General features: G+C 45.5%; 2 protein-coding genes across 3 annotated transcripts in view; both read left to right on the top strand.

The window, feature by feature from the left end:
• pnp4b (purine nucleoside phosphorylase 4b) overlaps positions 1–17,944 on the top strand; it is a 392,972-nt gene that overhangs the window by 343,166 nt on the left and 31,862 nt on the right. The window lies entirely within an intron of this gene.
• Positions 1–17,944, top strand: part of iqgap3 (IQ motif containing GTPase activating protein 3) — a 45,389-nt gene that overhangs the window by 15,020 nt on the left and 12,425 nt on the right. Inside the window, exons 16-35 of the mRNA XM_034553988.1 lie at positions 3,756–3,846; positions 3,988–4,155; positions 4,240–4,379; positions 4,507–4,677; positions 4,960–5,043; positions 5,516–5,587; positions 5,717–5,786; positions 5,877–6,085; positions 9,614–9,766; positions 9,841–10,004; positions 10,094–10,318; positions 10,403–10,543; positions 12,120–12,204; positions 12,327–12,559; positions 13,743–13,875; positions 13,981–14,083; positions 15,192–15,333; positions 15,485–15,572; positions 16,233–16,445; positions 16,936–17,099. Coding sequence (XP_034409879.1) covers positions 3,756–3,846; positions 3,988–4,155; positions 4,240–4,379; positions 4,507–4,677; positions 4,960–5,043; positions 5,516–5,587; positions 5,717–5,786; positions 5,877–6,085; positions 9,614–9,766; positions 9,841–10,004; positions 10,094–10,318; positions 10,403–10,543; positions 12,120–12,204; positions 12,327–12,559; positions 13,743–13,875; positions 13,981–14,083; positions 15,192–15,333; positions 15,485–15,572; positions 16,233–16,445; positions 16,936–17,099 — 2,849 coding nt within the window. The remainder of the gene's footprint in view (positions 1–3,755; positions 3,847–3,987; positions 4,156–4,239; positions 4,380–4,506; positions 4,678–4,959; positions 5,044–5,515; positions 5,588–5,716; positions 5,787–5,876; positions 6,086–9,613; positions 9,767–9,840; positions 10,005–10,093; positions 10,319–10,402; positions 10,544–12,119; positions 12,205–12,326; positions 12,560–13,742; positions 13,876–13,980; positions 14,084–15,191; positions 15,334–15,484; positions 15,573–16,232; positions 16,446–16,935; positions 17,100–17,944) is intronic.

Raw genomic sequence — 17,944 nt, 5'->3', positions numbered from 1 at the left:
TCACTAAAGATGGGTAACCAGTCACAGGTAACTAAAGATAGTTAACCAGTCACAGGTAACTAAACACAGGTAACTAAAGATAGTTAACCAATCACAGGTAACTAAACACAGGTAACTAAAGATAGTTAACCAATCACAGGTAACTAAACACAGGTAACTAAAGATAGTTAACCAATCACAGGTAACTAAAGATAGTTAACCAATCACAGGTAACTAAACACAGGTAACTAAAGATAGTTAACCAGTCACAGGTAACTAAAGATAGTTAACCAATCACAGGTAACTAAACACAGGTAACTAAAGATAGTTAACCAGTCACAGGTAACTAAACGCAGGTAACTAAAGATAGTTAACCAGTCACAGGTAACTAAACACAGGTAACTAAAGATAGTTAACCAGTCACAGGTAACTAAAGATAGTTAACCAATCACAGGTAACTAAACACAGGTAACTAAAGATAGTTAACCAGTCACAGGTAACTAAAGATAGTTAACCAATCACAGGTAACTAAACACAGGTAACTAAAGGTAGTTAACCAATCACAGGTAACTAAAGATAGTTAACCAATCACAGGTAACTAAACACAGGTAACTAAATATAGTTAACCAGTCACAGGTAACTAAACGCAGGTAACTAAAGATAGTTAACCAGACACAGGTAACTAAAGATAGTTAACCAGTCACAGGTAACTAAACACAGGTAACTAAACACAGGTAACCAGTCACAGGTAACTAAACACAGGTAACTAAACACAGGTAACTAAACACAGGTAACTAAACACAGGTAACCAGTCACAGGTAACTAAACACAGGTAACCAGTCACAGGTAACTAAACACAGGTAACTAAACACAGGTAACTAAACACAGGTAACTAAACACAGGTAACCAGTCACAGGTAACTAAACACAGGTAACTAAACACAGGTAACTAAACACAGGTAACTAAACACAGGTAAATAAACACAGGTAACTAAACACAAGTAAATAAACACAGGTAACTAAACACAGGTAACTAAACACAGGTAACTAAACACAGGTAAATAAACACAGGTAACCAGTCACAGGTAACTAAACACAGGTAACTAAACACAGGTAACCAGTCACAGGTAACTAAACACAGGTAACTAAACACAGGTAACCAGTCACAGGTAACTAAACACAGGTAACTAAACACAAGTAAATAAACACAGGTAACTAAACACAGGTAACCAGTCACAGGTAACTAAACACAGGTAACCAGTCACAGGTAACTAAACACAGGTAACCAGTCACAGGTAACTAAACACAGGTAACTAAACACAGGTAACTAAACACAGGTAACTAAACACAGGTAAATAAACACAGGTAACTAAACACAAGTAAATAAACACAGGTAACTAAACACAGGTAACTAAACACAGGTAACTAAACACAGGTAAATAAACACAGGTAACCAGTCACAGGTAACTAAACACAGGTAACTAAACACAGGTAAATAAACACAGGTAACTAAACACAGGTAACCAGTCACAGGTAACTAAACACAGGTAACTAAACACAGGTAACCAGTCACAGGTAACTAAACACAGGTAACTAAACACAAGTAAATAAACACAGGTAACTAAACACAGGTAACCAGTCACAGGTAACTAAACACAGGTAACCAGTCACAGGTAACTAAACACAGGTAACTAAACACAGGTAACTAAACACAGGTAACTAAACACAGGTAACTAAACACAGGTAACTAAACACAGGTAACTAAACACAAGTAAATAAACACAGGTAACTAAACACAGGTAACTAAACACAGGTAACTAAACACAGGTAAATAAACACAGGTAACCAGTCACAGGTAACTAAACACAGGTAACTAAACACAGGTAACCAGTCACAGGTAACTAAACACAGGTAACTAAACACAGGTAACCAGTCACAGGTAACTAAACACAGGTAACTAAACACAAGTAAATAAACACAGGTAACTAAACACAGGTAACCAGTCACAGGTAACTAAACACAGGTAACCAGTCACAGGTAACTAAACACAGGTAACCAGTCACAGGTAACTAAACACAGGTAACTAAACACAGGTAACTAAACACAGGTAACTAAACACAGGTAAATAAACACAGGTAACTAAACACAAGTAAATAAACACAGGTAACTAAACACAGGTAACTAAACACAGGTAACTAAACACAGGTAAATAAACACAGGTAACCAGTCACAGGTAACTAAACACAGGTAACTAAACACAGGTAAATAAACACAGGTAACTAAACACAGGTAACCAGTCACAGGTAACTAAACACAGGTAACTAAACACAGGTAACCAGTCACAGGTAACTAAACACAGGTAACTAAACACAAGTAAATAAACACAGGTAACTAAACACAGGTAACCAGTCACAGGTAACTAAACACAGGTAACCAGTCACAGGTAACTAAACACAGGTAACTAAACACAGGTAACTAAACACAGGTAACTAAACACAGGTAACTAAACACAGGTAACTAAACACAGGTAACTAAACACAGGTAACTAAACACAGGTAACTAAACACAGGTAAATAAACACAGGTAACCAGTCACAGGTAACTAAACACTGGTAACTAAACACAGGTAACCGGTAACTAAACACAGGTAACTGGTAACTAAACACAGGTAACCAGTCACAGTTAACCAGTCACAGGTAACTAAACACAGGTAACCAGTCACAGTTAACCAGTCACAGGTAACTAAACACAGGTAACTAAACACAGGTAAATAAACACAGGTAACCAGTCACAGGTAACTAAACACAGGTAACTAAACACAGGTAACCAGTCACAGGTAACTAAACACAGGTAACTAAACACAGGTAACTAAACACAGGTAAATAAACACAGGTAACCAGTCACAGGTAACCAGTCACAGGTAACTAAACACAGGTAACCAGTCACAGGTAACTAAACACTGGTAACTAAACACAGGTAACCAGTCACAGGTAACCAGTCACAGGTAAGTAAACACTGGTAACTAAACACAGGTAACCAGTCACAGGTAACCAAACACAGGTAACCAGTCACAGGTAACCAGTCACAGGTAACCAGTCACAGGTAACTAAACACAGGTAACTAAACACAGGTAACTAAACACAGGTAACTAAACACAGGTAACCGGTAACTAAACACAGGTAACCAGTCACAGTTAACCAGTCACAGGTAACCAGTCACAGTTAACCAGTCACAGGTAACTAAACACAGGTAACCAGTCACAGTTAACCAGTCACAGGTAACTAAACACAGGTAACTAAACACAGGTAAATAAACACAGGTAACCAGTCACAGGTAACTAAACACAGGTAACTAAACACAGGTAACCAGTCACAGGTAACTAAACACTGGTAACTAAACACAGGTAACCAGTCACAGGTCACTAAACACAGGTAACTAAACACAGGTAACCAGTCACAGGTAACTAAACACTGGTAACTAAACACAGGTAACCAGTCACAGGTCACTAAACACAGGTAACTAAACACAGGTAACCAGTCACAGGTAACTAAACACAGGTAACTAAACACAGGTAACTAAACACAGGTAACCAGTCACAGGTAACTAAACACTGGTAACTAAACACAGGTAACCAGTCACAGGTAACTAAACACAGGTAACTAAACACAGGTAACCAGTCACAGGTCACTAAACAATCAGAACTCTGAGTTGATTAATTGAATTTGAGTATTTATTATTTTTAAAGCCGAAGTCATGCGTCCTCTTTCTGTCCAATCAGGTGAGCAGAGACCCCGGAGCTGAGTTGTGGTTGGCTGATATCCAGGAGGCAGTGAGGAGAGCCAATCAGCAGACTCGGAAGGCTCTGAAGCGTGAGTCCCGGTCTTGACTGTGATTTGTTTTAAATAGTTTGTAACTCAGGCCTCTATGATTTCACCATGTTGTTGTTTATTATTGTGTATTTGTTCTGCTGCTGTGGTGACGTGTGTTGTTGTTGTTGTTGTTGTTGACAGTGTGCCTGTCAGTGGCTGCAGTGAATCAGGCCGTGAAGGAGAACAAAGCCAAGCAGACGCTGCGTGTTCTGAGTCTACCTGACGTGCAGCTGCAGGGAGTCGTTCCTTCCTGCGCCGCAGAGTACCAGAGAGAGCTGTACGGACAGGTGGCCCACAGGGCACGCTCAGGTAGCCCACCTTCACCTTCACCTTCATCATCATCATCATCATCACTTCTCTGAAACGTCTCCCACTTTAAATGTTTGTAATCAGGAGACAACAGGAGTCCGTGGGTTCGAGTCCGGCTGGACGACGGCTCGTTCTACCTGCACCTGAACAGACTGGAGGGCACCTGGGAGGAACCCAGCGGCTTCATCAACAACAGTGTGTTCCTGGACCGGCACCAGATACAGGTGAGACACACACACACACACACACCTGAGGGTCATGGGGGCCACACACACACACCTGAGGGTTGGAGGGCCGGCCGGAGGTCTGTCAGGGTCTACACCTGCAGTGATGTCATGTGACCCCTGACAGGAAGTCGTCAGCAGTGTTTCCAACTCGCACAGCCGCAGCGCCCTCTGGAGGAGCAGCGAGGCCCTCGTCGCTCGTCTGCAGGCACTCAGTCGAGGCTTCCTGCTCAGGCAGAAGCTGGAGGCTCGACGCCTTTACCTGACCAGCCAGACACCTGCTGTCATCACCATCCAGGTGAGGGAGTATTACCATGACGGTGGTGGGACAGGTATCACACACTGGGCTATACTGGGGTATTCTCTGTTATACTGGGCTACACTGGGCTATACTGGGCTATACTGGGCTATACTGGGCTATACTGGGCTATACTGGGCTACACTGGGCTATACTGGGCTGCACTGGGCTACACTGGGCTACACTGGGCTATACTGGGCTGCACTGTTGGTTTATAATGTTCTGGTCTATACTGGTTTACACACGTACTAACCGGTGTAAACTGGTCTGTCTCGTGTTCAGGCTCACTGGAGGAGGTTCGTCCAGCAGGACGCGTTCAGACGGCGGCTGCAGTTCCTCCACATGAACTGGAGAGCTGTTGTCACGGTAACGGCTAACATCGGCTCATGTTTGTTTATGTTCAAGGCAGACAGCCAGTACTCATGTTCACTGAGCAGAGCCTGAACGCATCATGAGAACATTATCATTTACCTTCAGCCAGTACTCATGTTCACTGAGCAGTTCCTGAACGCAACATCATGTAACTGAAGTGAACCTGGTTCTCCGTTAGCGGTGCTGCTAACGTTACTAGCTCTGCTCCTCTTTGTCTAAACACTGATTGGTTGTTTACAAAGTCCCATGATCAGAGACTAGAGAAACATCATGGAGTCCTGATCACATGATCTACTGGATGAGACACTTTTTTTACTCTGTGATGGTAAACGTTAGACTGTAAGGGGGCAGAACTGATCTGGGATCAATAACAACCCGTTACACCAGTTTGAGTAAATGTTTTATGGAGCGACACATTGATTATTGTTTAGTACATAAACATTTGTCATTTTGTTTGTGTTTACAGATCCAGGCGTTTGTAAAGATGTGGTCTACGAGGAGAAAATATCGAGCTCGACTGAGGTTCTTCAGACGCCACGTGAGACAAACGGATCCGAGAACAGTTGGGGTTTCACCTCAGTGTTCTGATGCCAGTCCTGGTTCCAGTCACAACTGAGGACACCGTACCTGTAATCAGGACTTTTCTGATGGTGTGGTCTGTCCACAGGTGGGCGCTGTCATAAAGATCCAGGCCTTCTTCAGAGCCAACAGAGCTCGAGAACAGTACCGGTTGCTGGGTGAGTTTGCCAACGAGGTGTCACCTGTGATTGGTCAGCCTGTTGAAAGACCTGGAAGCATTATGAGGACCCTCCTCTCACCTGTCTCAGTGCACTCGGCGACGCCCCCCCTGTCTGTGGTCAGGAAGTTTGTTCACCTGCTCGACCTGGGTGACGCTGATATCAGAGAGGAGGCGGAGCAACTGCGTCTGAGGGAGGAGGTGGTGAGAAGTATCCGCTTCAACCGACAGCTGGAGGCGGACCTGGACCTGATGGACCTGAAGATCGGCCTGCTGATCCGAAACAGAGCCACACTGCAGGTAATCACTGCTTAGGTAACTCACTCCTTAGCAGGTAACTCACTCCTTAGCAGGTAACTCACTCCTTAGCAGGTAACTCACTCCTTCGCAGGTAACTCACTGCTTAGCAGGTAACTCACTCCTTCGCAGGTAACTCACTGCTTAGGTAACTCACTCCTTCGCAGGTAACTCACTGCTTAGCAGGTAACTCACTCCTTCGCAGGTAACTCACTCCTTCGCAGGTAACTCACTGCTTAGCAGGTAACTCACTCCTTCGCAGGTAACTCACTCCTTAGCAGGTAACTCACTGCTTAGCAGGTAACTCACTGCTTAGCAGGTAACTCACTCCTTAGCAGGTAACTCACTCCTTAGCAGGTAACTCACTCCTTAGCAGGTAACTCACTGCTTAGGTAACTCACTCCTTAGCAGGTAACTCACTCCTTAGCAGGTAACTCACTGCTTAGGTAACTCACTCCTTAGCAGGTAACTCACTCCTTAGCAGGTAACTCACTGCTTAGGTAACTCACTCCTTAGCAGGTAACTCACTCCTTAGCAGGTAACTCACTGCTTAGGTAACTCACTCCTTAGCAGGTAACTCACTCCTTAGCAGGTAACTCACTGCTTAGGTAACTCACTCCTTAGCAGGTAACTCACTCCTTAGCAGGTAACTCACTCCTTAGCAGGTAACTCACTGCTTAGGTAACTCACTCCTTAGCAGGTAACTCACTCCTTAGCAGGTAACTCACTCCTTCGCAGGTAACTCACTGCTTAGCAGGTAACTCACTCCTTCGCAGGTAACTCACTGCTTAGGTAACTCACTCCTTCGCAGGTAACTCACTGCTTAGCAGGTAACTCACTCCTTCGCAGGTAACTCACTCCTTCGCAGGTAACTCACTGCTTAGCAGGTAACTCACTCCTTCGCAGGTAACTCACTCCTTAGCAGGTAACTCACTGCTTAGCAGGTAACTCACTGCTTAGCAGGTAACTCACTCCTTAGCAGGTAACTCACTCCTTAGCAGGTAACTCACTCCTTAGCAGGTAACTCACTGCTTAGGTAACTCACTCCTTAGCAGGTAACTCACTCCTTAGCAGGTAACTCACTGCTTAGGTAACTCACTCCTTAGCAGGTAACTCACTCCTTAGCAGGTAACTCACTGCTTAGGTAACTCACTCCTTAGCAGGTAACTCACTCCTTAGCAGGTAACTCACTGCTTAGGTAACTCACTCCTTAGCAGGTAACTCACTCCTTAGCAGGTAACTCACTGCTTAGGTAACTCACTCCTTAGCAGGTAACTCACTGCTTAGGTAACTCACTCCTTAGCAGGTAACTCACTCCTTAGCAGGTAACTCACTCCTTAGCAGGTAACTCACTGCTTAGGTAACTCACTCCTTAGCAGGTAACTCACTCCTTAGCAGGTAACTCACTCCTTAGCAGGTAACTCACTCCTTAGCAGGTAACTCACTCCTTAGCAGGTAACTCACTCCTTAGCAGGTAACTCACTGCTTAGGTAACTCACTCCTTAGCAGGTAACTCAATGCTTAGCAGGTAACTCACTCCTTAGCAGGTAACTCACTGCTTAGGTAACTCACTCCTTAGCAGGTAACTCACTCCTTAGCAGGTAACTCACTCCTTAGCAGGTAACTCACTCCTTAGCAGGTAACTCACTCCTTAGCAGGTAACTCACTGCTTAGGTAACTCACTCCTTAGCAGGTAACTCACTCCTTAGCAGGTAACTCACTGCTTAGGTAACTCACTCCTTAGCAGGTAACTCACTCCTTAGCAGGTAACTCACTGCTTAGGTAACTCACTCCTTAGCAGGTAACTCACTCCTTAGCAGGTAACTCACTGCTTAGGTAACTCACTCCTTAGCAGGTAACTCACTCCTTAGCAGGTAACTCACTGCTTAGGTAACTCACTCCTTAGCAGGTAACTCACTCCTTAGCAGGTAACTCACTCCTTAGCAGGTAACTCACTGCTTAGGTAACTCACTCCTTAGCAGGTAACTCAATGCTTAGCAGGTAACTCACTGCTTAGGTAACTCACTCCTTAGCAGGTAACTCACTCCTTAGCAGGTAACTCACTGCTTAGGTAACTCACTCCTTAGCAGGTAACTCACTCCTTAGCAGGTAACTCACTGCTTAGGTAACTCACTCCTTAGCAGGTAACTCACTCCTTAGCAGGTAACTCACTCCTTAGCAGGTAACTCACTGCTTAGGTAACTCACTCCTTAGCAGGTAACTCAATGCTTAGGTAACTCACTCCTTAGCAGGTAACTCACTCCTTAGCAGGTAACTCACTGCTTAGCAGGTAACTCACTGCTTAGGTAACTCACTCCTTAGCAGGTAACTCAATGCTTAGCAGGTAACTCACTCCTTAGCAGGTAACTCAATGCTTAGCAGGTAACTCACTCCTTAGCAGGTAACTCACTGCTTAGGTAACTCACTCCTTAGCAGGTAACTCACTCCTTAGCAGGTAACTCACTGCTTAGGTAACTCACTCCTTAGCAGGTAACTCACTCCTTAGCAGGTAACTCACTCCTTAGCAGGTAACTCACTGCTTAGGTAACTCACTCCTTAGCAGGTAACTCACTCCTTAGCAGGTAACTCACTGCTTAGGTAACTCACTCCTTAGCAGGTAACTCACTCCTTAGCAGGTAACTCACTGCTTAGGTAACTCACTCCTTAGCAGGTAACTCACTGCTTAGGTAACTCACTCCTTAGCAGGTAACTCACTCCTTAGCAGGTAACTCACTCCTTAGCAGGTAACTCACTCCTTAGCAGGTAACTCACTGCTTAGGTAACTCACTCCTTAGCAGGTAACTCACTGCTTAGGTAACTCACTCCTTAGCAGGTAACTCACTCCTTAGCAGGTAACTCACTCCTTAGCAGGTAACTCACTGCTTAGGTAACTCACTCCTTAGCAGGTAACTCAATGCTTAGCAGGTAACTCACTCCTTAGCAGGTAACTCACTGCTTAGGTAACTCACTCCTTAGCAGGTAACTCACTCCTTAGCAGGTAACTCACTGCTTAGGTAACTCACTCCTTAGCAGGTAACTCACTCCTTAGCAGGTAACTCACTGCTTAGGTAACTCACTCCTTAGCAGGTAACTCACTCCTTAGCAGGTAACTCACTCCTTAGCAGGTAACTCACTGCTTAGGTAACTCACTCCTTAGCAGGTAACTCACTCCTTAGCAGGTAACTCACTCCTTAGCAGGTAACTCACTGCTTAGCAGGTAACTCACTGCTTAGGTAACTCACTCCTTAGCAGGTAACTCACTCCTTAGGTAACTCACTCCTTAGCAGGTAACTCACTGCTTAGGTAACTCACTCCTTAGCAGGTAACTCACTGCTTAGCAGGTAACTCACTCCTTAGCAGGTAACTCACTCCTTAGCAGGTAACTCACTCCTTAGCAGGTAACTCACTCCTTAGCAGGTAACTCACTGCTTAGGTAACTCACTCCTTAGCAGGTAACTCAATGCTTAGCAGGTAACTCACTCCTTAGCAGGTAACTCACTCCTTAGTGTCCGTGTCCTCTCTCTCTAACAGGAATTGGTGTCTCACTGTAAGAAGCTCACAAAGAAGAACAAGGAGCAGCTGTCGGACATGATGGACCTGGAGAGATGTAAAGGACTGAAGGCTCTGAGCAGAGGGAGAAGAGAGAGACTGGAGGCCTACCAACACCTGTTCTACCTGCTGCAGGTGAGACACACACACACACACACACACACCTCTGTTGTCTCTGCATGTCTTCAGGGGCTGTGTTGCTGTTTCAGACCCAGCCTCTGTACCTGGCTCAGCTGATCTTCCTGATGCCTCAGAGCCGCTCCACCTCCTTCATGGAGATGTTGGTGTTCAGTCTGTTTAACTACGGCTCCGACTGCAGAGAGGCCTTCCTGCTGCTGCAGCTGTTCACTGAGGCGCTGCGCTACGAGATCAGGTGATCCCCTCCGACACACACACACACACACACACACACTCTGAGTTCCTGTGGCTGTGTCGTAATGTTTACCTGTGTGCCGGTGTCAGACTGAAGGTGGAGCAGCCTCAGGATGTGGTCACAGGAAACCCCACCGTCATCAAGATGCTTGTGAACTTTTACCGTAACGCCCGCGGTCAGAACGCCCTGCGCGAGTCTCTGGGTCCGGCTCTGCAGGAAGTCCTGCTGGACCGGACCCTCAGCATCAGGACCGACCCGGTGGACGTCTACAAGACCTGGATCAACCAGACCGAGACCCAGACCGGACACAAGAGGTCTGAACGGACAGATGACGGTGGTTCAGCGCTCCCTCCCCGACTCACCTGTCTCACCTGTCTCACCTGTCTGTGTCCCTGCAGCTCTTTGCCATACGAGGTTTCACCTGCAGACGCGCTGAGTCACCCCGAAGTCCAGAGACGCATCGACATCGCCATCATCAACCTGAAGAACCTGACGGACCGAGTCCTCAAAGCCATCACCTCCAACCTGCACAAGCTACCGTAGGTCTCCACCCGTTTACCTCCTCAAACCACCGTTTGAGGAGGTAAACGAAATTTGAGATTAGCTTAACGTGGAGTTAAAGGACAAGTCTGGGTCAAAGATAACTAGAGATTCTTTACAGTGGTGTTGGATGCCAGGGCAATGCCATCTACAGAAACCACATCACCAGATAATTGATCTCTGAGGTGTTCAGGGCCAGTAAAATAACTTCAGTTTTGTCTGAGTTTAACATCAGGAAGTTGCAGGTCATCCATCTTTTTATGTCTTTAAGACATTCTTGAATTTTAGCGAGCTGGTTGGTCTCCTCTGGTTTGATCCATAGATATAATTGAGTATCGTCTGCATAGCAATGAACGTTTATGCAGTGTTTCCTGATAATGTTGCCCAAAGGAAGCATATATAAGGTAAATAAAATTGGTCCAAGCACAGAACCTTGTGGAACTCCGTGATTAACGTTGGTGGTCATTGAGGCTTCATCGTCTACAAATACAAACTGAGATCGATCTGATAAATAGGATTTAAACCAACTTAGTGCGGTACCTGAAATGCCAATCGACTGATCCAGTCTCTGTAATAGGATGTCATGATCAATGGTGTCGAACGCAGCACTAAGGTCTAACAAGACCAGTACAGAGATGAGTCCTCTATCAGCACTAAGGTCTAACAAGACCAGTACAGAGATGAGTCCTTTATCAGCACTAAGGTCTAACAAGACCAGTACAGAGATGAGTCCTTTATCAGCACTAAGGTCTAACAAGACCAGTACAGAGATGAGTCCTTTATCAGCACTAAGGTCTAACAAGACCAGTACAGAGATGAGTCCTTTATCAGCACTAAGGTCTAACAAGACCAGTGCAGAGATGAGTCCTTTATCAGCACTAAGGTCTAACAAGACCAGTACAGAGATGAGTTCTTTATCAGCACTAAGGTCTAACAAGACCAGTACAGAGATGAGTTCTTTATCAGCACTAAGGTCTAATAAGACCAGTACAGAGATGAGTTCTTTATCAGCACTAAGGTCTAACAAGACCAGTACAGAGATGAGTCCTTTATCAGCACTAAGGTCTAACAAGACCAGTACGGAGATGAGTCCTTTATCAGCACTAATGTCTAATAAGACCAGTACAGAGATGAGTTCTTTATCAGCACTAAGGTCTAATAAGACCAGTACAGAGATGAGTCCTTTATCAGCACTAAGGTCTAACAAGACCAGTACAGAGATGAGTCCTTTATCAGCACTAAGGTCTAACAAGACCAGTACAGAGATGAGTTCTTTATCAGCACTAAGGTCTAATAAGACCAGTACAGAGATGAGTCCTTTATCAGCACTAAGGTCTAATAAGACCAGTACAGAGATGAGTCCTTTATCAGCACTAAGGTCTAACAAGACCAGTACAGAGATGAGTCCTTTATCTGATGCATTAGGAGGTCTGTCTCTGTGGTGTTTTCTAAATCCTGACTGAAACTCCTCAAATAAACTATTCTGATGTAGGAAGTCACACAACTGATGTGCGACTACTGTAGGTCTCCACCCATTTACCTCCAACACATCATGTTGTGTTTTGTTTGTCGTAGTTATGGATTACGTTACACAGCGAAGGTTCTCCGAGATGCTCTGAAAGCGAAGTTTCCTGAAGCCAGCGAGGACGAAGTCTACAAGGTACGATCCAGGAATTAGACGGAGCCTCGACCAGGACCATTAACACAGGTCCTCGTCTACAGACGAGACCGACTGGTTTCGACTGGTTTCATGACGCTGTCTCCCCGCCTCCTCTCCCTCAGATTGTCAGTAACCTGGTCTACTACCGCTACATGAACCCGGCCGTCGTTGCCCCGGATGGTTTCGACGTAGTGGACCGGTCCGCTGGCTCGTCCCTGCAGCCGGAGCAGCGTCACATCCTGGGCTCCGTTGCCCGGATGCTGCAGCACGCCGCCGCCAACAAACACTTCCACGGAGACGGATACCACGTCAGAGCCTTGAACCAGTACATCAGCCAGACCCACGACAAGTTCAGGTCAGGGTCCTAACGCGACCTTTAATCTCTGAGCTCTGGATTCAGAACCAACACAGGAGACAAAGTCATTTCTGGACTTTTATTCTGATTTTTACTCATGAAGCCAACAGAGTTACAGATAAATGTTTGACATGAAGTTCCTGTTGTGTGTTTGACAGGAAGTTCCTGTTGTGTGTTTGACAGGAAGTTCCTGTTGTGTGTTTGACAGGAAGTTCTTGTTGTGTGTTTGACAGGAAGTTCCTGTTGTGTGTTTGACAGGAAGTTCCTGTTGTGTGTTTGACAGGAAGTTCCTGTTGTGTGTTTGACAGGAAGTTCTTGTTGTGTGTTTGACAGGAAGTTCTTGTTGTGTGTTTGACAGGAAGTTCTTGTTGTGTGTTTGACAGGAAGTTCCTGTTGTGTGTTTGACAGGAAGTTCTTGTTGTGTGTTTGACAGGAAGTTCCTGTTGTGTGTTTGACAGGAAGTTCCTGTTGTGTGTTTGACAGGAAGTTCCTGTTGTGTGTTTGACAGGAAGTTCCTGTTGTGTGTTTGACAGGAAGTTCCTGTTGTGTGTTTGACAGGAAGTTCTTGTTGTGTGTTTGACAGGAAGTTCCTGTTGTGTGTTTGACAGGAAGTTCCTGTTGTGTGTTTGACAGGAAGTTCTTGTTGTGTGTTTGACAGGAAGTTCTTGTTGTGTGTTTGACAGGAAGTTCTTGTTGTGTGTTTGACAGGAAGTTCTTGTTGTGTGTTTGACAGGAAGTTCCTGTTGTGTGTTTGACAGGAAGTTCTTGTTGTGTGTTTGACAGGAAGTTCTTGTTGTGTGTTTGACAGGAAGTTCTTGTTGTGTGTTTGACAGGAAGTTCCTGTTGTGTGTTTGACAGGAAGTTCTTGTTGTGTGTTTGACAGGAAGTTCTTGTTGTGTGTTTGACAGGAAGTTCTTGTTGTGTGTTTGACAGGAAGTTCCTGTTGTGTGTTTGACAGGAAGTTCTTGTTGTGTGTTTGACAGGAAGTTCTTGTTGTGTGTTTGACAGGAAGTTCTTGTTGTGTGTTTGACAGGAAGTTCCTGTTGTGTGTTTGACAGGAAGTTCTTGTTGTGTGTTTGACAGGAAGTTCTTGTTGTGTGTTTGACAGGAAGTTCCTGTTGTGTGTTTGACAGGAAGTTCCTGTTGTGTGTTTGACAGGAAGTTCTTGTTGTGTGTTTGACAGGAAGTTCCTGTTGTGTGTTTGTGACGTACCGGAACCAGAAGACCGGTTCAACATAGACGAATACTCTGAGCTGCTCATCGTCAACAAACCCGTCGTCTACATCTCCGTCAGCGAGCTGCTCAATACTCACCAGGTCAGTATGGAGTCTAGACCTGGACCTGGTTTTAGTCTAAACGTGGACCCCGGTCTGAGTCTAAACCTGGACCCAGATCACAACGTCCTGTGTTTGTGTTTTCAGTTGTTGTTGGAGCAGCAGGAGGTTTTGTGTCCGGACCCTTCAGACCCTCTCAGACTGCTGCTGAAGGACCTTGGATCAGTTCCCACCCTGCAGGAACTCATTGGTACTACATCTAGTACTCCTGGTACTACTTCATCACTGCTGTTCTTCGTACCACTGGGACTTTTATTACTGCATAAAAACACAAGTGGACACCAGAAAACAAGTCTCGAACCAGTTGGTGTTGGTGATCCAGGATCTGGGCTGCGGTCCAATAGTCCATTTTTCTGAGGAAGGTTCTAACGAAATGAAATGACTCGGAAGTGGCCGCCATGATGAGTGCTGGTCGAATTCTCTAAATGCAAAGGAAAGGAGCTTCAATGCTTCCTTACTTAGCTCCTTTAGCAGAGGAAACACTGGACCTTCCTTCAGGAAAGGAAAGGAGCTTCAATGCTTCCTTACTTAGCTCCTTTAGCAGAGGAAACACTGGACCTTCCTTCAGGAAAGGAAAGGAGCTTCAATGCTTCCTTACTTAGCTCCTTTAGCAGAGGAAACACCGGACCTTCCTTCAGGAAAGGAGCTTCAATGCTTCCTTACTTAGCTCCTTTAGCAGAGGAAACACTGGACCTTCCTTTAGGAAAGGAAAGGAGCTTCAATGCTTCCTTACTTAGCTCCTTTAGCAGAGGAAACACCGGACCTTCCTTTAGGAAAGGAAAGGAGCTTCAATGCTTCCTTACTTAGCTCCTTTAGCAGAGGAAACACCGGACCTTCCTTTAGGAAAGGAAAGGAGCTTCAATGCTTCCTTACTTAGCTCCTTTAGCAGAGGAAACACCGGACCTTCCTTCAGGAAAGGAGCTTCAATGCTTCCTTACTTAGCTCCTTTAGCAGAGGAAACACTGGACCTTCCTTTAGGAAAGGAAAGGAGCTTCAATGCTTCCTTACTTAGCTCCTTTAGCAGAGGAAACACTGGACCTTCCTTTAGGAAAGGAAAGGAGCTAATGTTGTTAAAGTAATACTATGAACTGCCGTCTTCTCATAACTACGTAGTAGAGTCGGGTTCTCTAAACACAGCGGTTGCTGTTTCCTAACTCCTCATGAACTCTCCTTCCCATCTTTCCTTGAAACTGTGATGTTTTCCACAGAGGTCAAGGACAAGTGGTTAGGAAAGGTCGTTAGGAGGTAATGTTTTGACTATTATATAGGTTCTGACATCTGTGCTTTCTGTTCTTCAGGGGAGTCTTCATCAGCAGATCCGGCATCAGAGTCCAGTTTGTCTCAGAGCAGCAAGATGGAGGTTTCTCTGACACTCACCAACAAGTTTGACATCTTCAACGAGTCCAACGACAAACCAGACGCCAGAGGACTGCTGCTCAGGTAGCTTAGCATATTAGCTTCACCTGCTCCGGTAGCTTAGTATGTTAGCTTTACCTGGTCAGGTACCTTAGCATGTTAGCTTCAGTACTGAGCATGCTCAGATGCAGCGGCTCATGAATCATACTTAAAGTTATTTTGTTGTTGTTTTCAGCACGAAGCAGCTGATCATTGATGTCATCAGGACTCAGTCAGGTGACTCTCTGAGTGACATCCTGAGAGCATCCGTGTCACATGACCAGGTACACACACACACACACACACACACACACACACACACACACACACAGGTGAAGCTCTCACACAGGTGAACACACACACACACACACACAGGTAAAGCTCTCACACAGGTGAACACACACACACGGACACACACAGGTAAAGCTCTCACACAGGTGAACACACACACACACACACACAGGTAAAGCTCTCACACAGGTGAACACACACACACGGACACACACAGGTAAAGCTCTCACACAGGTGAACACACACACACACACACACACACACACACAGGTAAAGCTCTCACACAGGTGAACACACACACACGGACACACACAGGTAAAGCTCTCACACAGGTGAACACACACACACACACACACACAGGTAAAGCTCTCACACAGGTGAACACACACACACGCACACACACAGGTAAAGCTCTCACACAGGTGAACACACACACACACACACACACAGGTAAAGCTCTCACACAGGTGAACACACACACACACACACACACAGGTAAAGCTCTCACACAGGTGAACACACACACACGGACACACACAGGTAAAGCTCTCACACAGGTGAACACACACACACGGACACACACAGGTAAAGCTCTCACACAGGTGAACACACACACACAGGTAAAGCTCTCTCCCCTCCGCTCTCCTCCTTAGGAGGTGTGTCACGATTGGCTGATCCAGCAGCGAGCTCAGCAGGACGCTCGCACACCTGAGAAGATGAAGAGGAACCAGTCGCTGGTGGCCAACGGCCAGCTGAGCCTGCAGGAGAAGAAGCGGAAGATCCTCCGGTGTCTTCGTCGGCTGGAGGGGCTCGGGGTCCTGAGACCACCTCAGACCTCAGACCAGATCCTGCAGATGATCGCCAAGGTGACGAACACACACGTCCTCCCGAGTGCTGTCGTCTTATTGGTCGGTTGTTCTCTTCATGAGCTTGAAGGCGTAACGTGGAACCCAAGATGCCGAGTTGTATTTCATCTTTGATACTCGCAGCGTTAAAACAACACGTTGTTGTTCTTGTTGTTGTTGTTTCCAGAATCTTTTACTAAAACCACTCAAACCCTCTTTGAGAGTAAAAGCTAATAATATCACTTTTACAGCATAAAACCATGTGAGCAGATAATTAATGTGAATGAATGAAAAGTTTATGCTTTTCATTCAAGTTTTTACTTTAATTGTTCTGATCATTAGGGTCCTCGTACCGACGGATCTATTGTATTCGTCTTCTTCTTCTTTACCAATGAAAGTGTCTTTGGGGCTTTATCATATCCCAAAAGTTAATCAATACATCTGCACATAATGAAGAAGAGTCTTTACTTATACATATAATCATGATGATGTCATACCCCCCTCCCCCCAGGACATCCGTCAGCAGCGTCTGCACCGTCAGCGTCGGGGGGCGGAGCTACAGAAGCTCCGTCAGACTCTCGGCAGCCTGCAGGCAAAGAGCAGCTTCCACAGCGAACAGGTGGACTACTACAGGCATTACATCACTTCCTGTCTGGACAACCTGACCGCCAAGAGGTACACACACACACACACACACACACACACACACACACACACACACTATTATTGTTTGTTAGGGTTCCTGCTGAATCTATAACCCCTCCGTGCATCGTTATTATTGTAACAATTCACCTGTATGAAAATGTATGGTAGACAGGTATGTATGTATGTAGGTAGGTAGACAGGTATGTATGTATGTAGGTAGACAGGTATGTATGTATGTAGGTAGACAGGTATGTATGTATGTAGGTAGGTAGACAGGTATGTATGTATGTAGGTAGACAGGTATGTATGTATGTAGGTAGGTAGACAGGTATGTATGTATGTAGGTAGACAGGTATGTATGTATGTAGGTAGGTAGACAGGTATGTATGTATGTAGGTAGACAGGTATGTAGGTAGGTAGACAGGTATGTAGACAGGTATGTAGGTAGATAGACGGGTAGGTATGTAGGTAGATAGACGGGTGGGTATGTAGGTACATAGACGGGTAGGTATGTAGGTAGATAGACGGGTGGGTATGTAGGTAGATAGACGGGTAGGTATGTAGGTAGATAGACGGGTGGGTATGTAGGTACATAGACGGGTGGGTATGTAGGTACATAGACGGGTGGGTATGTAGGTAGATAGACGGGTAGGTATGTAGGTAGATAGACGGGTGGGTATGTAGGTAGATAGACGGGTAGGTATGTAGGTAGATAGACGGGTGGGTATGTAGGTAGATAGACGGGTGGGTATGTAGGTAGATAGACGGGTGGGTATGTAGGTAGATAGACGGGTGGGTATGTAGGTACATAGACGGGTGGGTATGTAGGTAGATAGACGGGTAGGTATGTAGGTAGATAGACGGGTGGGTATGTA

Source organism: Cyclopterus lumpus, chromosome 16 (assembly GCF_009769545.1).
Source record: "Cyclopterus lumpus isolate fCycLum1 chromosome 16, fCycLum1.pri, whole genome shotgun sequence".
Classification (NCBI taxonomy): Eukaryota; Metazoa; Chordata; class Actinopteri; order Perciformes; family Cyclopteridae; genus Cyclopterus; species Cyclopterus lumpus.
This window is presented reverse-complemented; position numbering and strand designations above follow the sequence as displayed.